We start from the raw sequence: 23,462 nt of genomic DNA, 5'->3' as shown, positions 1-23,462 counted from the left end.
TGACATTCAGCTTCCAGGCAGTTGTAAGCTCTTCAGAGTCTGTTGCACATTGCATTTCCCTCCTCCTTGGACAATGTGCTAATAATTATAGGGAGCCCAGGGCCTGTGTTTGCATTTGGCAAAGAAGCTTTGCAGTGGGAGGGATGTGAGCTGCTACAAACCCCACGCTGCAGCAAAGATTCAGGCTCAAAGAGGTAATTAATGGAGGCTTTTTTTTTTCCAACTGAAGCCTGTAAACAAGAGAAATAAGTTTTTTTTTAAAATAATTTTACTTTAATTACTTAATTAAATTATTAAATTATTTTAATTAATTAAATTTTTACTAAAACTATGAAATGCCAAAGCCTAACTAACCAACTCTGAGGTCTTTTTTTAAATAAATTTAAGAAAAAAACTCACTTTTGAAATTGTGCTCAAAGTCTTTTCTACGTCAGTGAAAATCTGATAACTAAACGATCAGCACAAAGAGAATTATGACCTCTTGTCTTGTGGCAGCAGAAGAAACTTTATCAAATACATAACAGGATGCGAGACGATTTTCTAATTACAGAGAGAGAGAGAGAACAAACGTTTCCTTTATAGATTAAGAAAGACAAACTGATGGGTAAAAGCAGTGTTGCGCTTTCGTTTGTGACAGGAACTGACATATGCTGCAACCTTCCTGTGTGACACATGGCACACCACAGCAGCACATGGACTAATTCAGATAACCAAAAGAAGATTAGCAGAAGAGTGTGGAGACGATAACAATAGCAGAGTCAAATTATTGTTATTATGGACTAAATGACGTGTCTGCTAAACAGCACTGTAATTACCTCGACTGTCTTGCTGCTGTGTTTTCTATTGTGAAACCCTGATTGTTTTGAATATGGGTTTGGACACTGAAACGTAACCAACATATGTTAGTTTCCCTCTGACTCAAATCTCCCCTGCTACTACTTTTTTTTTTTTTTTTTAAGAAGTGCTAAAACAGTCAACAAGTGTTACTATGCCTTCACACGTCCTCTAAAAACTGCTAATAAAACATAATAATCATAGGTTACAGGCTGCCATTTACACTGTCGCATTCTGAAGAGGGAGACAATTAAGCTAAATGTCCCTCTCTCTCTCTCTCTCTGGGGACTGTTGTCAACCTCCCACTTATGCAAACACAGAAGCAGAGTCACCAATACAATCTTCATCCCTAAATAACACACAGCACTAAATCCCAAAATAAACTCACCACACACAGCCTCCCCACTGGCTCTTACTTATGTCCAATTTGGCGAGCCACCTTCTTTTATGTAGGACACTGAGCATATAGCTTCACACACCAGCAGCTGTGTGTTTAGTCTGTGTACTCGGGTCATGTACATGTATGGCGGGTTGCTGGGAGGTGTTCGTGAGTCGGTGTGCTGTCTCAGCTCACCTGTCAGTGTTTAAGCTGGAGCACAAGTGCAGTGTCATAGATCCTTGACACACTGAGCGTGTACACTGATCAGCCACGACATTAAAACCGCTTACAGGTAAGTGAGCGCCATCGATCACTGTCAAATGGGTATGACCATGCATCTAAACAAGGTGGCGGCCAAAGCGCACCCCACATAGCAATATCACTTCCAGATGGCTGCAAATGGTAAATGGCCTTTTTTTTTACTCTAACTGAGCATTGAAAGCGCTTTACACAGGTTTAGATATAGCTTCTTGCATCTAAACCTTCTAGATCAACCGTGCATGCAATGTGCACACTAGGCCAATGACGTACAACCTGCAAAGAACTGTTGCAAATGTCCTACAGACAGGCAACACAGGGTAACTCCAAAGGTCCTGAGTTTATGTCCGACACTGGCAGGTGAGCTTCCATTTGTGTCAAAATTCCCGTTCACATGCCCGCTGTGTCTGTTGGCACAACACGTGACCAGATGTTATCTCTGCTTTTTTAGTCAAATGAAACATCTGGACCACATACTCAAATGAGAGGAAGTGCAACAAGACAATCGCGGTGAAGTTAGAAGGACACATCGGGTGTCGGATTAGCACCTGATACAGTTTGTTTCCCAAAATAGTTTTGTTGCAACTGAAGTACAATTCAGAGTTAAAAAGAGCTATGCAAATATTTTACTGTCGACGGTTTAGACACAAATTGAACCAGAAACAACAGATCGGTGAGGGACACGGGGTCTCACGCAATATTAGGCAGTGGTTTGATTGTTGTGGCTGACTGTGCAATTTGCATGTGTACAACTGCTCTGTTCACTTAGGTTAACCTTATGGTTTTTCTCGAAAATGTTGCATTTATTTAATCCCTTTTGCACGTTGGGATTTAATACAGTTCTCAGACTAAAATGCTGAAGTGCAGATTGCCTAACCCACTGATTTCAAAGGTTAATCCTGTCACATGCACAGCAGGTTTATTTGGTCCATCTATGATTTGTTTCTGTGAGATCTTCAGTGACTTCCTTATCTCTTGTTAATCACATGATCCTATATAATCTTTCTTTGTCTTGCTTTGAACCAGCTGCCCTAAAAAAAAAAAGCATTTGTAAACAAACTGTACGACTATATAACAGCTTGTTAAAGCTATTTCATACCCAGTATATCACGCTTTATAATTACGTTAGTTTTTAGTATTTTGCAACAAGCCTGCTTGTGTGTGCAATTAGGCTAGCTCCAGGAGGGGTGTCCTGCCTGGTGTGTATTTGTGCTGTCACAGAGAATAAGAATATGCTGAGCCATCTGCGATATCGTGTCAGCCCTGTGCTGGTGCTGAAGATGGCCTCCTCATCAAGTAGAGGGAGTGCAGTCTCTCTCTCACACACACAGATACACGCATACCCAGCAGGCATGTGTGCACTTGTGCATCACAGGTAGGTGACTGGACACACAGCACACATGGATGCATTTAACAGCTTACGAACTAAATCATGTACTGTAATTGTATTAAACATTAGGATCATTGTGTTTCGTGTGCATTATTCCCAAATGCTTAGGGCTCTGCTTCACCAAAGACGGGGTCGCTTAATGACAGAAATACCTTTTCTTTGTTTGCTCACATCACTATGGCAATGTTGACAAAGACTTGGCAGCAGATGGCTGGAACACATCTAAGTAGTCCAAATTGATTGTCTTGAATCCCATCTCTTACTTACCATTCTTCTACTTACATGGTTACTTTTTAGATCAGCACAAACTGAATGCAGATTGTTGAAATCAGAACACGATTCTGGCTATAAATCATGGAAACATAAGTCACATTCTGAGCTATGAGAGTTGGGCTCCTAATTCGAAACACCGACAGCGGTGTCAGTATCAGGTGTTCTATTGGATTGCGCTCTGGTGACTTTAGAGGTATATGCGTATAACAGGAGAGTCACTGATATTTGAAACACAGTAACGTAGAGCTATTCCAAAATGGTTCATGCTGCTGTTTCTATTCATACATCCACTTCTAAAATATTCAGCTACCACCCCATTTCTAGTTTTTGCTTTACTTGTAAATACAGCCTGCCAAAAGCTGAAGAATGATAGCAGAAGTAATACACTTCACATGTTCACAATTAGGCTGACCTGAAATTTGCTTACCAAATATGGTGTCTGGATAACTTGCCCACTAACCCTGTTACGCATGTGATACAGATAAATAGCCCCAATGTAGATGACACAAACGATTTTGTAATATGGACTTCTAATGTACATTTTCTGAGCTGTAAATATATAAAAGACTGCATACTGTTTTAAGCCCATGGCAATGTGTTTGACTGATGATGCAAAGTGGCTGCCAATCAAAGTGCCACGTCCAATCTGTCAAACGAGTTCAGTTTGTCTTCGTCGAATATAACAGGGCTATGAGGTCATGGAAACATGGCCTCTGCTGTTTCCTCTTCTATTTGTGGCAGCAGGATGATGCTGTGAATGAGACACTTTACTAATAGAGTGCCTTTTCAGCTCTCTGCGTGACAACAAACATCTGTTCTGCGGTATCCTTTAAAACGCAGATGAATCCCTCCTACTGTTCTGTTGCTGCAATCGTTCAGCGACGTCAGTAAAAATGATAAAACACTCAGATGGGGATTACTATATGATCATTAAACACAGTCAGCCAATTACCAGACATGGAGTGGGGTTGTATTCATTCAAAAGATTCCTTAAATTCCTGGTTAGACATGACAGGTAAATTATCCCGACAGCGAAAACTGGATCCTTGTCCTGCTGGTGGATTATTATGGCCATAAACTATGTAAATTAAAAGGAACAGTGAGGATTAGTACAAAAACTGAAGCCGAACAAGGACAGGCAGACAAAAATAAAGAAGCAGAAGGAAAAAAGCAGGGAATATGGGAGAGATGGCAGAAGAGACTGAGGAGGGTGTGACCTTAATCTCACAGTGGAAAAGGAAGAAACTCACACTGAAACATACACAAACACAAACACACAGAGAAGCATGCACATCTGGTCCATCCAGTTTCTACTTTGTATCTCAGAGGAAAAGTATGTTGGAGGTTAACCTTCTGATATCCAGTATACAAAAGATTACTTAGTGCTCACGCTGGTTGATCAGTTACTCTGTGACTGCTGTGGGCTGTCAATTATGAAATAAGGGTGTGGCTGTTTGCTGATTCATGAGACATTACCCACATACAGTGTCATCACTGCTCTGTAGCACTGCAAATGTGTTACTGAGGGCACAGTAGTTACCTTTTGAAACTATTATCATAGCAATTAGGTTAACATCTGTAAATTTACACATGCAAATGTTTTACTGCTGTCCCATATATCCAGTAAAAAGAGGCCCGACAGTGCCACACACTGCAGAGTCAAGCAGAGTGCTATACCGTTTCGCCTTGCAACCCTATCTGCAAGCTACTACATGTTACACCAGTAAGCCAGAGCATGAAAAAGGGGACTGCTCCACATGAAGACAACGATGCCGATCAGTGTGTCTCTGGCTTCTGTTCAAAAACCCTGCAGCAAAGGTTTTGCTTTCATGTGTTGGTGTGGGGTGGAGGTGTCATATCTAAGCTTAGCTGTTCATTCGTTTATATTACTGGACAGTGCGTGTAAATAGAAGTGATATTTAAACTGGAAAATTAGTCACAAAAAAACCTTTCAGACTTCACTGGCTGGAAAGTTGTACTTAGCAAGTGCACTGCCCTCATGCGGTCACAACATGCTGCCTTACTACAGTGTGAGAGAAAAGAGCGAGAGAGGGATGCACGCGTGGGTTCCAGCCGCCCTATATCCGTCTCCCGACTCCCACATGAAATCCAGGGAGCGGGGGGGAAGGTGTAGTCTGGGGCGCAGTGGTGACCCACATCTTAGCGCTACCACCACACCCCCCGGAGCTCCTCCTTACGTCAGACTGAATAATGGCCCGTTAGATCAGCATCACTTATGACCATACCAATAAATAAATAAAAAAATCCAGTGAGGTAGTATTTTACTTTAAATATAGTAGAATCCCTCTGTATGGCAGGGGGATGCGGGTACTTCCTGTGGATTTCGAAATGGCTCATTTTATTCTATCGGGGGGAGCCAGCTTCACATCACGGATGCATCCATTCGTGTTCCGCGGGTGGGTACGTTCACGGCGCTTTTACATTCTAAATGCTGAACTGTATTTATTTATCTAATAATCGCACGTGAAGTTTTTATCAGCATTTTCAATCGAGAAGTTGCACGTTTTTCCCAACGGGCGTAAATTTTATCAAAATTTTCGACATATGCTGTGAATGGCATCCTCTTCCCCCAATTTATGGTACAGCCCACTCCCTACCGTTAGCCGTTGTTGTATCCCCTGCTACTGAACAGATTTGTCGCGATACAAACTAGCTACACACTGGCATTAAAGCCACGAAAAGATGCTCCTTCACCGGATTAAAACAATGAAAAAAACACCTAGAAGTCTGGAAAAACTTTGCCCAACAGTGCCCAAACTTTGGTAGACTACAACCAAAACCACTTCCCTACAGCTTCGAGTGTGTTAGCATTGTTTTATCTCACCACTATTGCAATTGGACGCGTTTTTTGCCCCATCTGGACCAGTCCAGTCTGATGAATTCACCGAAAAAAGACGGAGATGATGATGTGCCCGTTAAAGACCCGGTAAAATACGGCGAATTGGTCATTTTGGGGTAAGTCTTTTAAAACCTTAAGCTAGAGTGAAATTATATCGTTTGGTGAACAGCTCCAGTGGCAAATTAACCTTTAAATATGAGGCGGTTTCATCAGCACAAATAACCCAGCAAATGACGTTCGAGTTCAGCTTTAATCCACTGCTCTTACAAAATATATCGCGCTTACGGTTGTTTTAGGGTTATTAAATCAATCGTAGTAAGGGATTTTAGCTTATTTCTCTTTTATGTTACATTGCCGTCGTTTTCCTTCACCGGTGTAGCTGTGTAGTAATGTTAAAAAGTAAGTTTTTAAGGCATTTTATCTCAAACTACAGCCCAGCATAGTTTCTCCATCATGCTTAAGTGTAAAGGTGCAACATCTGCCTTGGCCATAGTACATAAGGCTACTACGGATGTAGCCGGGTTTTCATCAATGGTTGTAGTGGCAGCGCTGGATTGCTCAGACCTGAAAATCCCAATGATGTCATACTTTGCTGGATCGGTGCTCGCTAAAAGTAGCACGGAGGAGAACAGCGTCGTCTGAAAAATGCGTTTTGCTTATATTCATAGTCATAGTCGCGCTCTCGTTTGGTATTACTAATTAATAAAACGTCTCAGCCAGATGACCGTCCATGCCAGGGCGGGAGGGAGGGAGTGAGGAGGGAGGAGGAGGAGGCGGAGGAGGAGAAAAGCCCTTCTACATCACCAGCGCACACAAGTACAGGAGTGGGCAGGATGTGCTGATGACAGCCACCAGCTTCCACAGCATTTCCAGCCCTGCAGCTCCACTCTATGCACAGTTTGCAAGGACCAGGAAATTACAACACACATATACACATACACAATCGTATATACACAGCCTTACACAGGCCTCCCTTTTGCCCTGCAGAGCTTCCTGTGTATGCCAAAGATAACTGACCTAATGGCCTATCTCTTCCCCTCCAGCTGAACACAGAGTGAGGAGGCTGTAGCCCGCCTGCATTAGAATACTGATTAACGTCCGTTTGAACACAGCAGCCCTTTACACGCTCACATCAGAGTAAGGATGTGAGAACTGAATGCCTATTTTGAGATTTTTTTTTCCTTTTTTTGGCTGTGGAACTTGAACACCAGTGTGCTCTGCAGTGTGTGCCGAAATGTGCCTCCTCGATGGCTAAAAAATGCATTTTGTAGTACCTCACTTTCAAAGCTGTGGTGATTGAGGGTCAGTTTTGATCGTGCCCTGCGAGACTGGTAACCTGTCTGTGGTTTTGAAAAAGAGCTGACAGACAAGGATAAAGAGATAAAACTGATTAACTATCTTCCAGTGCCACAGCCTGGTTGTAGTAGTACATGGTATAATAATATTGTGAATAATTGTTTTATTATATGGGTGATCACAGGTATATTACATCTGGATTTGTGGGATTTATTGCTCTCAAACATACAGCAGGTAATTTTGCCTGGAGGCAGGTAGTGTAAGAACAGGTTGTATCTTTTACTGCTTCCTATCAGATTTCATAATTTTCTGGCCATGTTTTATGCAGCTGTGGTTTGGCTTTGCATCTGTCAGCTTTGATGATCCCATGCCCCTTGTGGTCAATGTCTACTTCACTGCTGGCCATGTGATCTTTGCAGAGGCTGCTTGCCTGCTATCTCTCGTCACCTTAGTTATTCTGGACACCATGTACCATGCTGCCCTGTCCAGCAACCCCTTCTATTCGCTATGCGAACACCCTCTTGTCTTCTCACACCTTTCTATTCTCCTCCATAACTTATCTCAATATGGTCTCTGTCTCGTTCGGCTAGAGAAGGGACTGGGTGAGAGACAGACTCTCACCCAGTCCCTTCTCTAGCCGACCATTCAGTGTTTTGCTGAGTGCTGACTTTCACAGAGGCAGGCCTCCTTGGTGACTTGCCCTCAACGAAAATAAACCCCGTGTTGGGGGGCAGAAGGAGTGAATATTTCATATAGTGTCTTATGATGTGTGCACATTTGTGATGCAGGCCTGAACTGCCCACAAACGAATCTTAAAGAGCTGCTCTCCCTCTGGCCTTTCCCCCTCAAACCTCTGCTTTGCGTGATCTTTCAGTCCCTGTTCTCCATCTCCCATCCTTCATTTTATTCACTTATTTCTCTAAAACTTGTGATAGCTTCTGACTGTTTTTCTGCCTCCATTTCGACCAACCTGCTACCCTTTTCTCTATCTCCTGCAGCCTCTTATCCTTTGCCCTATTTTATGTGCTCTGACTTTTGGCCAAAGCCCTGAAAGCTCTGTGTTTGCGTGTCCGTGATTCCTGCACCAGTCTTTTCCTTGTTAGTCACAGTTTAGTTTGAACTGTCAGAGCAGGCCAGGAAGGGTACAGGTTTGCATTGAGTCATGCTCTTTAATTGGATTTCACATTAAAAAAAAAATCTAAGTTGAATGTGCCCTGTTTGTAGTATTTCCAGGTGACATACTTGATCTGTTCAGCATCATCATCCCAGCTTCCTTCCCCGCTCTATCCTGAGGATTGTCAACCACAGAAAATGTATGTTCTGAGATTCATGGAATTGAAATGCACAATATCAACTTGCTCTTAGACAAGCTCACAGATTGAACCATCAAAGACAGTTTACATTTTTTCATGAATACAAATTTATTGAAATGTTAGTATTAAATAGTAAAATAATAAATAAAAATAAGCCTGGGTTAAATGCAGTGAAAAACTATGAAAAATATGCTAAAGTTGTTCATCTAATTTATTGTCAGAGAGCTCATGTCAAAGTGATATTAGAGTGATTCAAGTGAGCGTCATTAGGTTGCTGGAAACTACTGTTATTAACAGTTTTCCCTTTTCATCCTCACATACAGCTGTGAGCTGTCAGGAGATGTCACCAACAAGTGTAACACTAAACCAGTGTCCTTCTAGCTTCTTAGATATGGTCTGTGACAGAATATAATGAGAGTGAAAGTAAACTAGTGAAGGAAGAGACAGAAAGCATCTTCATTGTCAGGTGTTGTCAGTCATGTCACCTTGAGCTCAGTTTGCAGCAAAAAACAACAACAACAACTTTGCAAATATAGAGACCGAAGTTGTTGCAATGCCTCCAAACTGCTGACATTCTGTTGTTTGCTCCCTCCATGCTACGTTAGCTCTGCTGCTAGCTGCTGCTGTTTAATGAGGAAGTAAACACAGAACCATAGTGAACTGAAATGAATGTATCAGACCACAGATCAGTTCAGTATAACCCATAGGTGTCAAACTCTGGCCCGCGGGCCAAATTTGGCCCGCAGACTAATTACATTTGGCCCGCGAAGCCATACCAAATTACTATTAGAGCTGGCCTACTGGTATTATATAGCTAATATATATATTGTTTAGTATTAAGCTTTGCTTGTTCCATATTCAGTTTTTCAGCAAAACGTGTTTGAGTCCATAAGAAAAGATTCATTCTTATATCTGTAGGAATAAATATATTTCATCATCATCATCATCAACTTTATTTATAAAGCACTTTAAAACAACAACAGCTGACACAAAGTGCTGTACATTGGAACTGTAAAATAAAATTAGATGAGATATAAATAAAAACCAAATAAAAGAAGAGTGAAATCATTAATTAAATAACTACTTCAATTAAAAGAGAAACTAAGTCTCACTGAGGTTAAAAGCCAAAGAATAAAAGTGGGTTTGAAGATGTGATTTAAAAGTGGACAGTGAAGGGGCCTCTCTAACGTGCATATTTCAATAAATATTAACGTTAGCCCACGACTTTGTTCCAGTTTTGAATTTTGGCCCACTGTGTATTTGAGTTTGACACCCCTGGTATAACCAATATCCAGACCAGTAACCAGACCAGTTCTTTTGTTTGTTTGTTTTGGGGTGGTTTTTTTTTTTTTTTGGGGGGGGGGGGGGCTGTCAGACTAATATCTGATCTTAATATTGGATCGGTGCATTCCGAGTTCAAGGAAGCACCTTTCTAGCATGGTTTGTGTTATCCCATCAGAAAATAGGTACACTGTATTATAAAGGGATGGACATGGTTAGCTGCAATATTCTGGTACATTGTGGCATTTTAACAGGGATACTGATTGGTCAAGAACGTATCCCTCACATCATTATACCACCACCAACCTGAACCATTGATACAAGGCAGGATGGATCCATTACCAACATGTTAATGGCAGATTCTGACCCTATCATCTAAATGTCGCTGTAGAATTGAGACTCCAGTCTTCTGTTTTCCACTTTCAGTGAGCTTGTGGACATTATAGACTCAGTTTTCCATTCTTACATGTTAATCATACTTATATGTCAGATTTATGTTGTAACTTGCGCCATAACTGGAACCTTGTTATAACCCTACGCACCGACCTGATGGGCACCTCTGAGAAATGTGCCTACATATTGGGTCGACGGATACAAAAGACTTAAATGGCGTGAAAGGTTGTGGTGTAGGGGTGAAATGAGTTTCCAATTATTACGTAAGTTAGGACATACATTTCCAGCAGAGGTCTAAATAAAGCTTTAGCTCACAGGAGTGGCACCTAATGTGGTCTTCCAACTGCTTCAAGTTTAATATGTTGTGCATTCAGAGATGCTCTTCCGCATACCTTGGTTGTATTGAGTGCTTATTTGAATTACTGTTACCGAATCAGTCTGAATACATTTATGCCACACTCCTGTGAGTGGTATCAACAAGGCATTGTTCATCCCAGAGAACTGCCCCTCATCAGATATTTCCCTTTTTCAGACCACTCTCAGTTAAACTAACTGAAGATATGGCTGTGTGGGAACATCCAAGCAGATCAACAGTTTCTGAAATACTCAGACCACCCGTCTAGCACATGCCACTTGCAGAGTCACTTAAATCATCTTTCTTCATTCCTTTTGTAAATTCATCGCAGTGTCAGAGCTACACTTTACTGACACTCAAAAGGTAGGCAGTGTTTCCTTTTGTACTCAATGCAAGACCAAAGGTCAGAAGAAAACCAGACCAGATGGCTTTTCATCTCATCAACTGTGGGGAGCAGTGAAGATGGTTATTGTCAAAATTGTGAGTCTTGCCTGCAGGACTTCCTCTAAATGCTTTTAATAAGAAACATGTCCTGCTCATTAGTCACAAGCCTTACATACTGCCTTTTTTGTGAACTCAAGCTGTGAAAGAAATTACATTGACCCGGCTACAGAAAACATTGAGGACAAATTCAATATCTTAGTTAAGGTGTTAGAAGGATTTTCATTTAAAAGCCTTATATTGAGTTATAAAACAGTAATGGGCTGGACTATGTTATTTACCACCCTCGTAAGAAGAACCTATCATATCTGCCTGCTATTAATGAACACAAAGCTTCAAAGTATTATTCAGTATCCTCTCCAGACCACTTACTCAACTCTTTATGGTTAATGTAATTGGGCAATGGTGTGATGAAAATGAATCTGTCTTGCTGAAGATGCTTTATATTGTAAGAGGTTAGATGAAGAGCGAGCTCTTCTTTAGTGAACGTGGGCCTTAAGGACAAGCCGAGTGAGTCAGATCAAGTGCAGGTTGTCTTTCTCATTGAGGTTCAGCAGTTTAACATGAATCACGAGTGGCCTGAATGTGCTGCTCTAATTCATTTCAAACGAGCGAGCAGCGGTGTTGCTGTAAAGATGCACATAATTAATTGAGCTTGCACTTTAATTGCCGTTATTTTCCTGACATCTTGGCAGCTTCAGTGTCATTTAAGTGATGACTTATGATAAGTATGCAAACAAGATAACTGTGTTTTTAACACAATTAGGCTTTCTCAATAAAGCTAGATGTCGCCTGACTTGTATTCCAGCCCAAATTAGATTACTTAAACATCATTTGTTTGTTTCAGTAGATATTTTTCGTCATGTTCTTGTGTTTGTTTATCTTCCTCCAGCTACAATGGCTCCCTTCCAAACGGAGACCGTGGGCGCAGAAAGAGCCGCTTTGCTCTGTACCGAAGGGCCAAGGCCAACGGTGTCAAGCCCAGTGCTGTGCACATCCTCAATACACCACAGGACAGCAAGGTACGTGTCCATGCGCATGTGTGTGTGTGCTATAGTTTTCATCATTGTGTAACATGAGTTTCCTTCCTGTAACCCCTGTTGTGTGCCAGAGGAAGGATGACTAATCATGAAGACAGGTTTATGTGGTCTGTCTGTGTTTGTGTGTGTGTGTGTGTCATCCTACATAAGGCTGTTTGATGTACTGAAAGATGCTGCATGTAAAAAACTTGAGCTGAATTAAGATTTTATCTGGAGATGACAGATACTGATTACTGCTTGGATACTGTTTTTAGCTAGTACAAAATTCAGGTATCGATAAATCGGCCAACATTTATATTATTTTGGATGGATATTTTTTTTCCCACACAAAGACTTTGCTTGGGTGGGCTTTCAAGTATATGAACAATAACCAACAGTATTGTTTATTTATTTATTTAATTTAAGATAACAGTACCACCTATGATCAGGATACCAGTTGAAAAGCCACTTACTTTTATTTTGAAAGTTCAGTCACTGCTAAGGTCCCATTATAACGTCTGTGCAGTACCTGACAAAAAGCACTGTATGACAAATTATTAACATTAAACTTCAGATTCGCCGTTGCAGCAGTTGCTGCAGCTTAATTGAAGAGACAAGTGTAAGATTGTGTTGGTTGTACTGCCATTTTTATCATACATTAGCAAAGAAGCTCAGAGATTCACAGAGTTTACAGAGGAAGAAGTTGCAACAATCTGAAATGGTAAATGGTCTGTATTTGTATAGCGCTTTACTAGTCCCTAAGGACCCCAAAGCGCTTTACACAACCAGTCATTCACCCATTCACACACTGGTGATGGCAGCTACACTGTAGCCACAGCCACCCTGGGGCGCACTGACAGAGGCGAGGCTGCCAGACACTGGCGCCACCGGGCCCTCTGACCACCACCAGTAGGCAACGGGTGAAGTGTCTTGCCCAAGGACACAACGACCGAGACTGTCCAAGCCGGGGCTCGAACCGGCAACCTTCCAAGGCGAACTCCCAACTCTTGAGCCACGAAAAGATGAGACCTTGTGGAGAAAAACTTGGCTGTTCTTTGGTTCTTGTTTTGACTTCTTCTCCTCCTATATGAGGTTTTGTCTGAATGGTGACACCTGTTGTTCAGGAGAATATTGCAGCAGGTATCTGCACTGTAACAGGGACCATAAATGGAAGAGGCTGTGTGATAATGTTACCAACAGTGCACCGATGTGGCGAGTATACTGGGGCCAAAACCATGTGGCAGGGCCAACCTGGCTCACTGGCAGAGTTGGTTTTGTGGCTCTCCTTGACACCATTCAGCTGTCCAACAGAAAGTTCCTGGCCCAGCAGTCTTACTTTGCCACTGAAAGCAGTATTCCTTGCTGTTTTTTGGAAGTCTGCTATAAGCTGCAGAGCCACACTAAATAATATCCCCATGGAGCGAAGCAAACATTCAGGACCACCTAAAAGTAATGCTGTCATGTTCATCACCACCACCTAATGTGACCTGAAAAAACAGAACTATCACAAAACCTGGGAATTTTTGACAGTGTCAAATTTGTGTCAGAGCTGTCGTATTATATTTGATTTCAGTGGTGTACTTAATGAAGCTGAACATGAGAGTGATCAGATTTGTGGGATTGTATTACACAAAGTGGTTAACAACTTACCATGAAACCCACACCACACCACCATCTGTTCTGCTGTGTTGTTACATGTGATGTGCTGAGAGCTGACTCTGTAAGAGAATCTGTGTGATGACACCATGTCTAGACTCTTCCAAGCATCTTATTCAGCAATTTCCAACACAACAAAGAAAGGCTTTTATATCAGCTGACACGTCATCCAGTATCTATATTAGATCAACATCCACCGGCTGATCTGTTTGTCTGGCGCTTAGCGGAAGACCAGCACGTCATTGCTAAATGCTGCTCTTAATGTTGGATGATGGTACCGTGGTTAGCACTTTGGCTTCACAACAAGGTTTCCGAATCATGATGAGGTGGAGTTTGCGTGTTCTCCCTGTGTTTGCGAGAGTTCTCTGGCTTTTACCCACAATCCAAAGACACATGTTAGGTTGTATGATTATATGGGTAAATGTGGCTTGTAGTCTAAAACAGCGGTCCCCAACCTTTTTTGTGCCACGACCAGTTTATGTCCAACAATATTTTCACTGACCTTTAAGGTGCCGCAACAAAATAAAACCAGTACCGGTAGCAAAAAAAGAAGATTTATTCATAACACATGGGGAAAAGACCCAGGAAAGCCGAGTTAACGATAAAAACCCTAAAACCCATCAATTTCACAACTCTCACGGCCCGGTTCCAAACGACTCACGGGCCAGTACCGGTCCGTGGCCCGGGGGTTGGGGACTGCTGGTTTAAAATGCTTGGAGTGGTTAGACTGGAAAAGTGTTGTATAAATGCCAGTCCCTTTGCACAAACTGTTTGAATTTAAAGGCGCCTTTAAAAACAAAAATGTAGATATACTTTATTTGCTTATAACTGTGTGTTTTACTTAAGAATATGGGTGGTTAAATGAAAAGAAAGAAGCTTCCAGAAAATGACTGCTGTACCACAAGTTGTTGCTGCTGTTGTTGTTGCAGGCGGTGCACAGCAGGGGGCAGCACAGCATCTCTTTCACCCTCTCCCGAAACCAGACCGTGGTGGTGGAGTACTGCCATGACAACAACACAGACATGTTCCAGGTAACACAGCAAGCAAACAAAGTCAACTTTTATTTTCTTTTATTGAGTGATGAGAGGATTCACAGCAAAATGTACTCCAAGAACTGCGATCATGTGCAAGTTTCCAACTGTTATGCAATCCCATCAAAGTCATTTTTACAGGAGGGTAGATTATTTTGGTTCAGAACTGGGACCATTAAGTGTTAAAAATAAAGAGTTTTACGTCATAGCTCCAAGAAAGTCTATTTTTATGCACACGCTTGTGCTTTTCTATTGCTCTTACAGATTTTTTTAAAACATAAAAATGAACCATCTTGCCCAGATAGCTCAAAGCCATAAAATTATGAGCACTGATGCTTTAAAAGAAATAGCTCTGCTTACCAATAACATGTTAATGAGACATTTGTTTCAGTTAATAAATAGTATTTTTTCTGTGCTGTCCCCTGCAGATTGGACGCTCCACAGAGAGTCCTATTGACTTTGTGGTAACAGACACCTCTGGAGGAAAGGAAGGCGAAGATCCTTCCATTGCTCCCAGCACCATTTCCCGTTTTGCCTGCAGAATAGTGTGCGAGCGCAACCCGCCTTACACTGCACGCATCTATGCTGCAGGCTTTGACTCCTCCAAAAATATTTTCTTAGGGGTGAGTAGACTCATACTCCAGCAACAGGTTTCTAATAACAGAATATTTTAGATTTTAAGTAATTGAAAAATCTAACTGAGTCCCAGTTTCTTGTCTACTGTACACATCCTGCTTAACTTTCCATTAAACGATTTGATAAAAATTGCAGTGTTTGACTAGCTTTCACTCATTTTCAGTCCATTCCTTGTACCTGACCATTTTGAGAGTGTTGCTTTGTATGTTACGCCACTTAACACTGATCTATGAATCATTCAAGAATAGAAAAGTACCTAGCTCAAGGGATGAGTGCGTTGTCCATGTGTTTCCATGTGTATTTGCACATCTCAATAAATTGCTGCACCCATTTTCCTTGCAAAATGTTGCGGTGGCCAAAGACTTTTGCACAGTGCTGTGGGACTTCTGTTGTAGAAAGTGATGCACTGAACTAACTGCAAAGTCTTTTTTCCCTGTGTTTTAAGACGAGAGCAGCACTCTTCATGCTGGGAATAACAGTATGATTGACACAATAAAAATACTTTCTGAAACATATCAATATTACGTTTTAATGTCTTTGCTGCCACAGGAGAAAGCAACCAAATGGAAAAATCCTGATGGGCATATGGATGGCCTCACCACTAATGGGGTGCTAGTGATGCACCCACAGGGCTTCCCAGAGGATCCCAAGCAAGGCCTGTGGAGGGAGATCTCCGTCTGTGGAGATGTTTATGCGCTGCGGGAGACACGGTCCGGACCCAGCAGGGGGACGCTGGTGAGTTGCCGCAGGTTTGGTTACTATATCTACATTTCTTCAGTGAACTTTTGGGGTCTGTATTTGCATTTTATTGTACACAAATATCTGTCTGTGCGTCACTTCAGGCGGAGGGGGAGAGCAGCGCGCTACGTGACGGGTCGCTCGTCGATCTCTGTGGTGCTACTCTACTGTGGCGCACCGGTGAGGGGCTCATGCGTTCTCCCACTCTGCGTCACCTGGAGGCGCTTCGTCAGGAGCTTAACGCATCCCGGCCCCAGTGTCCCGTCGGCCTCAGCACACTGGCGTTCCCCAGCCTTCCACGCAGTCATAGGTCAGGGCCACACTGATGGTTAAATTAAGGTCTTGTTATTTATTTAAAAACTGATTGTTTCCAGTTACTAATTTTAGGAGAAAATTCTTCACAGGTTTTTCTATTTTGTTACACACGCATGCATAAAAAAATTTTCTTTAAAATATTGGTACACTTTATCTAACTTCAGCCTTGAAGAGCGTCAACCCTGGGTCTACCTCGCCTGTGGCCACGTCCACGGACGCCACGATTGGGGCCAGAGATCGGAGAGAGAGGAAGATCCAGGAGAGGGTGAAGGCTCCACCACCCGGCGAGAATGTCCCCTGTGCAGGAGCGTGGGTCCCTACGTGCCGCTGTGGCTGGGCTCTGAGCCTGCGGTGTACGTGGATGCCGGATCCCCCACTCACGGTTTTGTGCCATGTGGCCACGTCTGCTCAGAGAGGACAGCCAAGTATTGGGCTGAGACTCCTCTGCCCCATGGGACGCATGCCTTCAGACCCGTCTGCCCCTTCTGCTCCAGTGCCCTGAGCTCCCCCGGCTGGACACGGCTCATCTTCCAGGGCCCCATCGACTAATCACCACTCTTCAGCAACAACCACAACAGCAGGAAGCTACCTGAGCTGCGTTCATGCGTTCAAATGTTGATCAGTTTGATAAGCGTGTGTGTTTCGTACAATAACACTCTCTGTTACTGAATGTAGCTCAGTGCTGACAAATCCTTCCCTTTGTTTATCCTTTAGGGCTTGCTGATTAGTGTAAGATCAAGAAAATAGGACAGAATTATCAGTGCTGTCAATTCAAAGTGTTTTCTAAATTTTAAACCGTTTCCCGCCCCCCCCTCGTGCAGGAGTCAGAGGGGTTTTAATTCCAGCTAAGTACAGTGGCAGTTGATTTCAGTCATTACTCGTCTTTCAGCGAGACACAGCTCTCAGAAGTGATGCTGCACGTGCACAGCTTAAACTATGATGCTGCATTTTAACTATATTATCAAATGACAGCCAAGTGACTTTTGTCAGGCTTCAACACCATGCATTGTATAAAATGCAAGTAACTTTTGCACTTATGAACAGAATGGCCATTTTCTCATCTTCTACCCTTTCACATGAAGCGTAACCACTTCTGCTGCTGTGGAATATATATATATATATATATATATATATGACTTTCATCACAAAAAAACTTAATGCTTCTGGCATCAACTTCCATAAAAAAATATCTTATCTGACATCAGGATTATAATTAATGGTTTTCCTTCCTGAACTAGCAACCGTTTTATATTTCTAGCTGTGTTCTCAGTGGGCTTTGTTAACTGCGGATGGTGAACGTACTAGATTATAATGTGGGATCAGTGGCTCATGCTTCCATACAGCATTTAACACTCTTCCTGATCCATGAAGGAAAACTTCACAACTATTTCTGAAGTTAAGGAATTAGGAGCATATGTTGTTGGAGTCCTTTACATATCACTGTAGAGTAAGATCTATGCACAGACTGCCCATTAATGACAGAGCCCTATGTGTTGTAATTCTTTGGACAGTAACCTGCAGATTGTTTGATTAGCTCCGAAGGACCAGAGGGAACACTGCAGTACTTTTACAGCAGATCTTTTCCTAATTATGAAGCAGAGTAAGGATAAACAAAGGCTTGGAATGAAAACCGGGTATGAACTCCACTTCCCAACTCTGAAGCAATAATAGCACTCCCATAGATAAGCTAGATGTTATGCTATGTTTAGCCAAGTGTTAGGTCAGCAGTCCAATTCAAATGTGGCTGAAATGGTTTCCAGGTAAAGGGCTCAACCAGAGGCGTGTTCAATCCCGTGACTTATTTCCAAATTGGGGGTCATAGACCAGAGAAGATGAGTGATACCACAAGCTGCAGATTTGAAAGACTTAATGCCTGATCCATATTTAATTACTAATTCTATCATTTCTTTACTGTGCTGGTAATGCTGCAAAACTATCCAGCTTGTTCTTTGTTCATTTGAACACACTTCTGGTTTCTGAATTATGTTAAACAGGGTGTATGGTAGTGTGATGGAGTGTCAGTAGGCTTGACCTTGTGTAACCTCAAAACATTTTTTTTGGGTTATTGTTTCAAAGAAAACTATTTTGTTAGGAAACGGGGAGGGCTTTATTTGGGGAGGCGGGAGGAATTCTTTTAGATGTTCAGTGTTTAAAAAAATTATACAGCAACTATTTTTCTATCTGACAATTGGTTTTAGTTAACTGTTGTTACTCAGTGTACGCAAGTTGTGTATGTTACGAGATATAATCGTGCGGTAGATGTAGAGGAGCTCGTGAGTGAGAAAACATTGCCAACACTGTGTCTGACGAACACACACTTTCACACACACTCTGCTACCGTAAAACATTGCCCAGACAATGAATGTAGCCAAAATACTTTGGGCTATATTTAGCCTTCCCTGGTGCTCATATTGAATGGTCTATATTGTGATACTATTTTTGTAACTGAATATTAGGTGTAGCTTGGTGAACTAGCTCAACAAGTAAATTCAATAATAGCCTCAAGTATGAAAGACATAACTGATTTAAAAAAACAGGAAAAAAAAGAAAGAAATACACTCACGTGAAAAAATTGTCTAGCTTGCATGTGCTGAACGTACACATACAGTATGTACACTACACGTACACGTACTCGAAAACTTTGCACGGTGGAGCGCCAACTTGCAATTCATGCTGAGAACGTTTGAGCTGTCTTCCGAGTCCTTCGTTGGTTAAAAACTGCAGCATTTCTGTTTTGTTTTTGTTGTTTTTTGGGGGAGGGGGGCTTTAAAGCAAGAGGAAAAAAAGAACGAGCGCCTAAATAGATCCTCATACTTGATAGATCCACGATCTTTGTGAATGAGATCTCTTGAATCCCCTTTGTACTACTATGCTAATATTTTCCACCAAACCAATTCATCACAGAAAGACGATCACATCAACACTTGTTTACATTTTGTATTTGGACCCGTCATGGAGCATTTAAAGCTAATGAAAGACAGCATGTTTTCCATTTGAAGGGGACCTCTTATGCTTCTTCAGTAGCTTTGCATGGTTCACAGTTCAGAATAATCCTTCTTTACCTTGACAGCCCACTCAGTTCATTTATTGTGTGAAAAAAAGCCATTTTGGCTCCCCGCCCATGCTTTTAACTTTATTCTGATTGGCTGCCCCTCACTCAAAGACTGTTTAAACAGAGGGTGGGTGGGGCTTCTGGTCTCATTGCTAGAGATGAATTCCTGAGTTGACCGTAATCATATGGGCGCAGAAGTGGAACAAAACAGAGCCTTTTGGGTGGTTTGAAGCTTAACCTCGTTATTTGAAAAGTCAACCATTATTAATATCAACATCCAATTTTGTATAAGCATGTGTATGACAGAACATGAGGAAAGGCTTAATAGGTCTCCTTTAAAGTCTAAATATAAGATTTGTAGTGTGGTGGATGAGGGTTGTGTTACTGTTGCTCAAGATTAAGGATTTTAGAGACACCGCTGAAAGATGCCTGATAAAAGGCACTTTGAGTGAAAAGAAGTTCCAGATTAAGGCGTTCGATGTGAGAGCGGCCACATCTTATGTCCAAATTCTAGAGGGCAAACAGTCGGGGAGATCACCACAGGTCAACCACTTACGGGTGTCATGAAACAGGCAATGAAATCATGTGTATTAGCTGGCCTTTGCAAATCACACCAAATCCAGTGAATCTTGCTTTTGACAAAATATATATATAGAGAGAGATATGCATATATACAGTACAACATGTAACACCATTGGCATGTGGATGGAGAACAGCTGCAGCACCCCCACTGGGTTCTAGTTTATGAACTAACGTACAGTATTTGTTTGAGTTTTCTTTTTGTTTTATTCTATGACTCACTTTGGGTTATGGACATCCATATGTAACTTTTTTTGAGTTTTAGATTTTAGTATTAGTTAAAAAAAATAGAGACTAAGTATTTTTAGCTCAGCATCAGGTTGTTTGACACCACCAGTAACATCATCAGCTCTTCCCTAACTTCGTTTGTTATCATATCTATTAATTGACCTTCATAACCAGATGGCGAAACCTCAACTTCCTCAACTTATGAGCTCGTCTCATCGTAGGCGAGTGAGTAGCTGATATGTATGATACAGCATAAAACCTCACAGTTAACAATGCATTCCTTTAACTATAATCTGTGTTGTGTACAGCTATTTTGTATTATTTTATAACATATTCTTCTGTAATCGTCCGGTGCACAGACAATCGCTATACACATGTCAATAAACCAGTTCAAAGTTTGCCGTGCTGTCCTTTCTGGTTAACAAGGGAAACAAGAAGGCTCCAGCAGAGGGCGCCCTCTACCAGCTCTGAGGTTTCCACACCGTGAGCAGGGTTGCTTTGAGTTGCATCACCTGTTTTAAATAATCATGTTTTACGAGCACTTTTGGCAGTCGAGTACGGTACATCACCGCGCAAATGTGATAACGAGCTGCAAATGCCGGCAAAATTACAGGCGGCTTGATTTCAAGCAGAAATATAAAAGACTTTGCAAAGAATTCAGGGTGCCTGGTGAAAGGCTCCCGAAGCCCTGCGTGGAGCGGTGTTATTCAGGAGTTTGTACAGAAATTATGTCACTTCAACCATGAGGAGGAGGCTTTCTGCTTTTGAATAAGCGTTTTTCACGGATGTCGTGTCGACACGCTACATTTAAAGTCTTTGAAAGCAGGAAAAGAGAAAACCCAAAGACTACTAAAACTCGAGAGACGGTATGCACAGTTTTAATTTGGGTGCATGCACTACAATTTTCATCTCATGAGCGCCAATATGTTCTTAATTTTAATCATAGGCACATTTTTTAGAAGAAAATTTCCAGCAATCAGTGTCTAACACATGCCCCCCTTTCCGTACACTCAAAAACGCCAACTTTGCAGAAAGAGAAAATTCACTACCAGTTCTTTTTGTCCATTTGTTTGAGTGCAGTTCACTTTAGAACATTAATGTGATGCATTTAATGTTCGATGCTTGCACCAGATGCACTGTAATGACATAAAAAATAGTCAAAGTAAGAGATGTGCTTGAGGCATCTAGATGATATCCCAGCCTAAGACACATCAGATGACCCATTCAGCAGCCTGGTTGCTGCTATTACTGTATTTAACCAGTAAGTAATCCACTCTACAGTCTCATTTGGAAGTTTTTATCCAAACAGTAACCACCGATGAAAAGAAAACAAGCCAAACTATGTGTAAGACCTCTGGTGGTCATGTGACAAAAAGCATATAAAATCATTAAACGATGGACGTTACCTTTTGGTCTGAAAAGTGATCGGTGCAGAAGAGCCTGTAACCTGGATTCTTTTTTGCAACCACCAGGGGGCGATACATGTGGTTGCAAAAAGACTGTAACGCATATAAAAACTGCGCTTTGACCCGCCACTATCATATATGGCTTCAAAACATCAAGATGGTGATGGTGAAAAATGCTCAACTCTCGTCTCAGACCAGAACTTCACAAACCAATGGGTGACATCACAGGAGCTGCATCTATCTTTTGCACTATGACTGGTAAATGTGGTAAGCTGTAAAAAGGAGCCACATAACATGTGCTTCAAGTTGTCAAATGGCGCCTTTTAAACCAAACATGATCCTTTGAATGTAGCCAAGATTTATTTATCCTTTCATTTTTTATTTGTTTGATTAACCATAACTTAGTGCTTATCAAAATGTAAGCAAAATATTTCATATTGGAAAGTTAGGACCTGAATTTGTGACCTGATCACTGTGAAGGTCCCAGCATACTACTGCATGGTAGTATGTATTTTCTGCATGTAGGTGCTAATATGTTATCTAGCTGTATAGTACCACTTTGGGGGCACTATCAAAAATATGTGAAACAGCCACAGATTGTATATAAAAGATACACAAACATACAGTCTGTCAGTATGCATACATATAGCTTGCAGATCCTTTTCATGTAGCTAACTTTTCAACCAGCAAGTATCCTAAACATAGCATGTTATCACTGGGCAGTGCACTGATGGCTTCCTAGAGTGCACTCACATGCATCCTCCTAAGCCTCTGCAGAATTCCCATAATGCTTTTCTCTCCATAGTTAAGTCTACTTCCCCTTATTTTTGCTAAACTACAACCTTTGCATACATTAAATATGTACTGAGCTGGCTATTAGGTGGAGAAAGCTGTTTGCTGGTAATGTGTATGGTATAGGTTAAACTTGTAATGGATTTGAATAAGTTTAAAACGGCTGAACTTGGGCACCAGAACAAGGAAGGATAGGGACAGCGAAAGGGTGCCCAACAGCTTGTTTTTACCCCTGGCCCACTAACAGGGATGTCTGGCTGTATTCTGTATGTGGTTGTGTGTCAAGGGATGTGGCATAAATGATGGAGGTATAGTTTAGGAGAACAGAGGAATTCTCAGTGGGGGGATTTGTAGGTTTTGATCCCAGCTAATTAATGTGAATCCCTCAATGGGAGTAATGATATCTGTGACTAGGAAGTTTGAAGGGGACTCTCTGGTCTCTGTGTATTTATATATATGTGTGTGTGTGTGTGTGTGTTTTCATGCATGTGTGCATATGTGTGTGTGTGGAGGATGTGTGATAATCAAAGGCTCTGAAGTGCGTCTCTGTGGACTCAGCTCTGCTCTCGAGGAGGCAGGGGGCGTTCAAGCCATTGTTCCATCAATCTCCCCATTAACTACAAACACTGGGAAACTTTAATTAATCTGGAGCCACAGATGATTAATTAACTTTAAGACTTTCCCTTTTTTTTTTCCTTTCCTGCTACACATTTCACTAAATCCCCAAGCCACGAAAAGTGCTAATTTAGCCACATAATTTACAAATCCAATTAAAGCCAATATTAAGGCATCACAATATGCTGTCCTGTGTTCTATGGTCTTATAAGACTATTCTCTTTTGTGGCTCGACTAGCGGTGAATACCAACACACGTAAGCTGAGCTGACTGTATTAAACAGGGGTTAAGAGTTGTAATAAGTTCGATTATTTTATGGAGT

The 23,462-nt window shown here is 41.7% G+C and overlaps 1 protein-coding gene across 1 annotated transcript; it reads left to right on the top strand.

Moving 5' to 3' along the window:
• Positions 1–5,754: 5,754 nt before the first annotated feature.
• Positions 5,755–17,633, top strand: LOC102795375 (E3 ubiquitin-protein ligase pellino homolog 2). Its single transcript, XM_006793034.3, has 7 exons — positions 5,755–6,110; positions 11,966–12,095; positions 14,678–14,779; positions 15,208–15,402; positions 15,965–16,150; positions 16,258–16,463; positions 16,633–17,633. Exons 1-7 carry the CDS (start codon positions 6,031–6,033, stop codon positions 17,015–17,017), a joined length of 1,284 nt encoding a protein of 427 aa, XP_006793097.1. The 5' UTR covers positions 5,755–6,030; the 3' UTR covers positions 17,018–17,633.
• The last annotated feature ends 5,829 nt before the right edge of the window (positions 17,634–23,462 follow it).

The sequence above is a fragment of the Neolamprologus brichardi genome, chromosome 15, assembly GCF_056152115.1.
Source record: "Neolamprologus brichardi isolate AB-2024 chromosome 15, ASM5615211v1, whole genome shotgun sequence".
In the NCBI taxonomy this organism is placed as follows: domain Eukaryota; kingdom Metazoa; phylum Chordata; class Actinopteri; order Cichliformes; family Cichlidae; genus Neolamprologus; species Neolamprologus brichardi.
Note: the sequence above shows the minus strand (reverse complement) of the source record. Positions and strands in the feature narration are given on the sequence as shown.

What these genes read in the sequence shown, in the direction of transcription:
- LOC102795375 (XM_006793034.3), top strand. Translation starts at nt 6,031, where the DNA reads ATGAATTCACCGAAAAAAGACGGAGATGATGATGTGCCCGTTAAAGAC. An exon ending in GGCGAATTGGTCATTTTGGG is followed by an intron (nt 6,111 to 11,965) that starts GTAAGTCTTTTA and finishes ATCTTCCTCCAG; the next exon opens with CTACAATGGCTCCCTTCCAA. An exon ending in ACAACACAGACATGTTCCAG is followed by an intron (nt 14,780 to 15,207) that starts GTAACACAGCAA and finishes TGTCCCCTGCAG; the next exon opens with ATTGGACGCTCCACAGAGAG.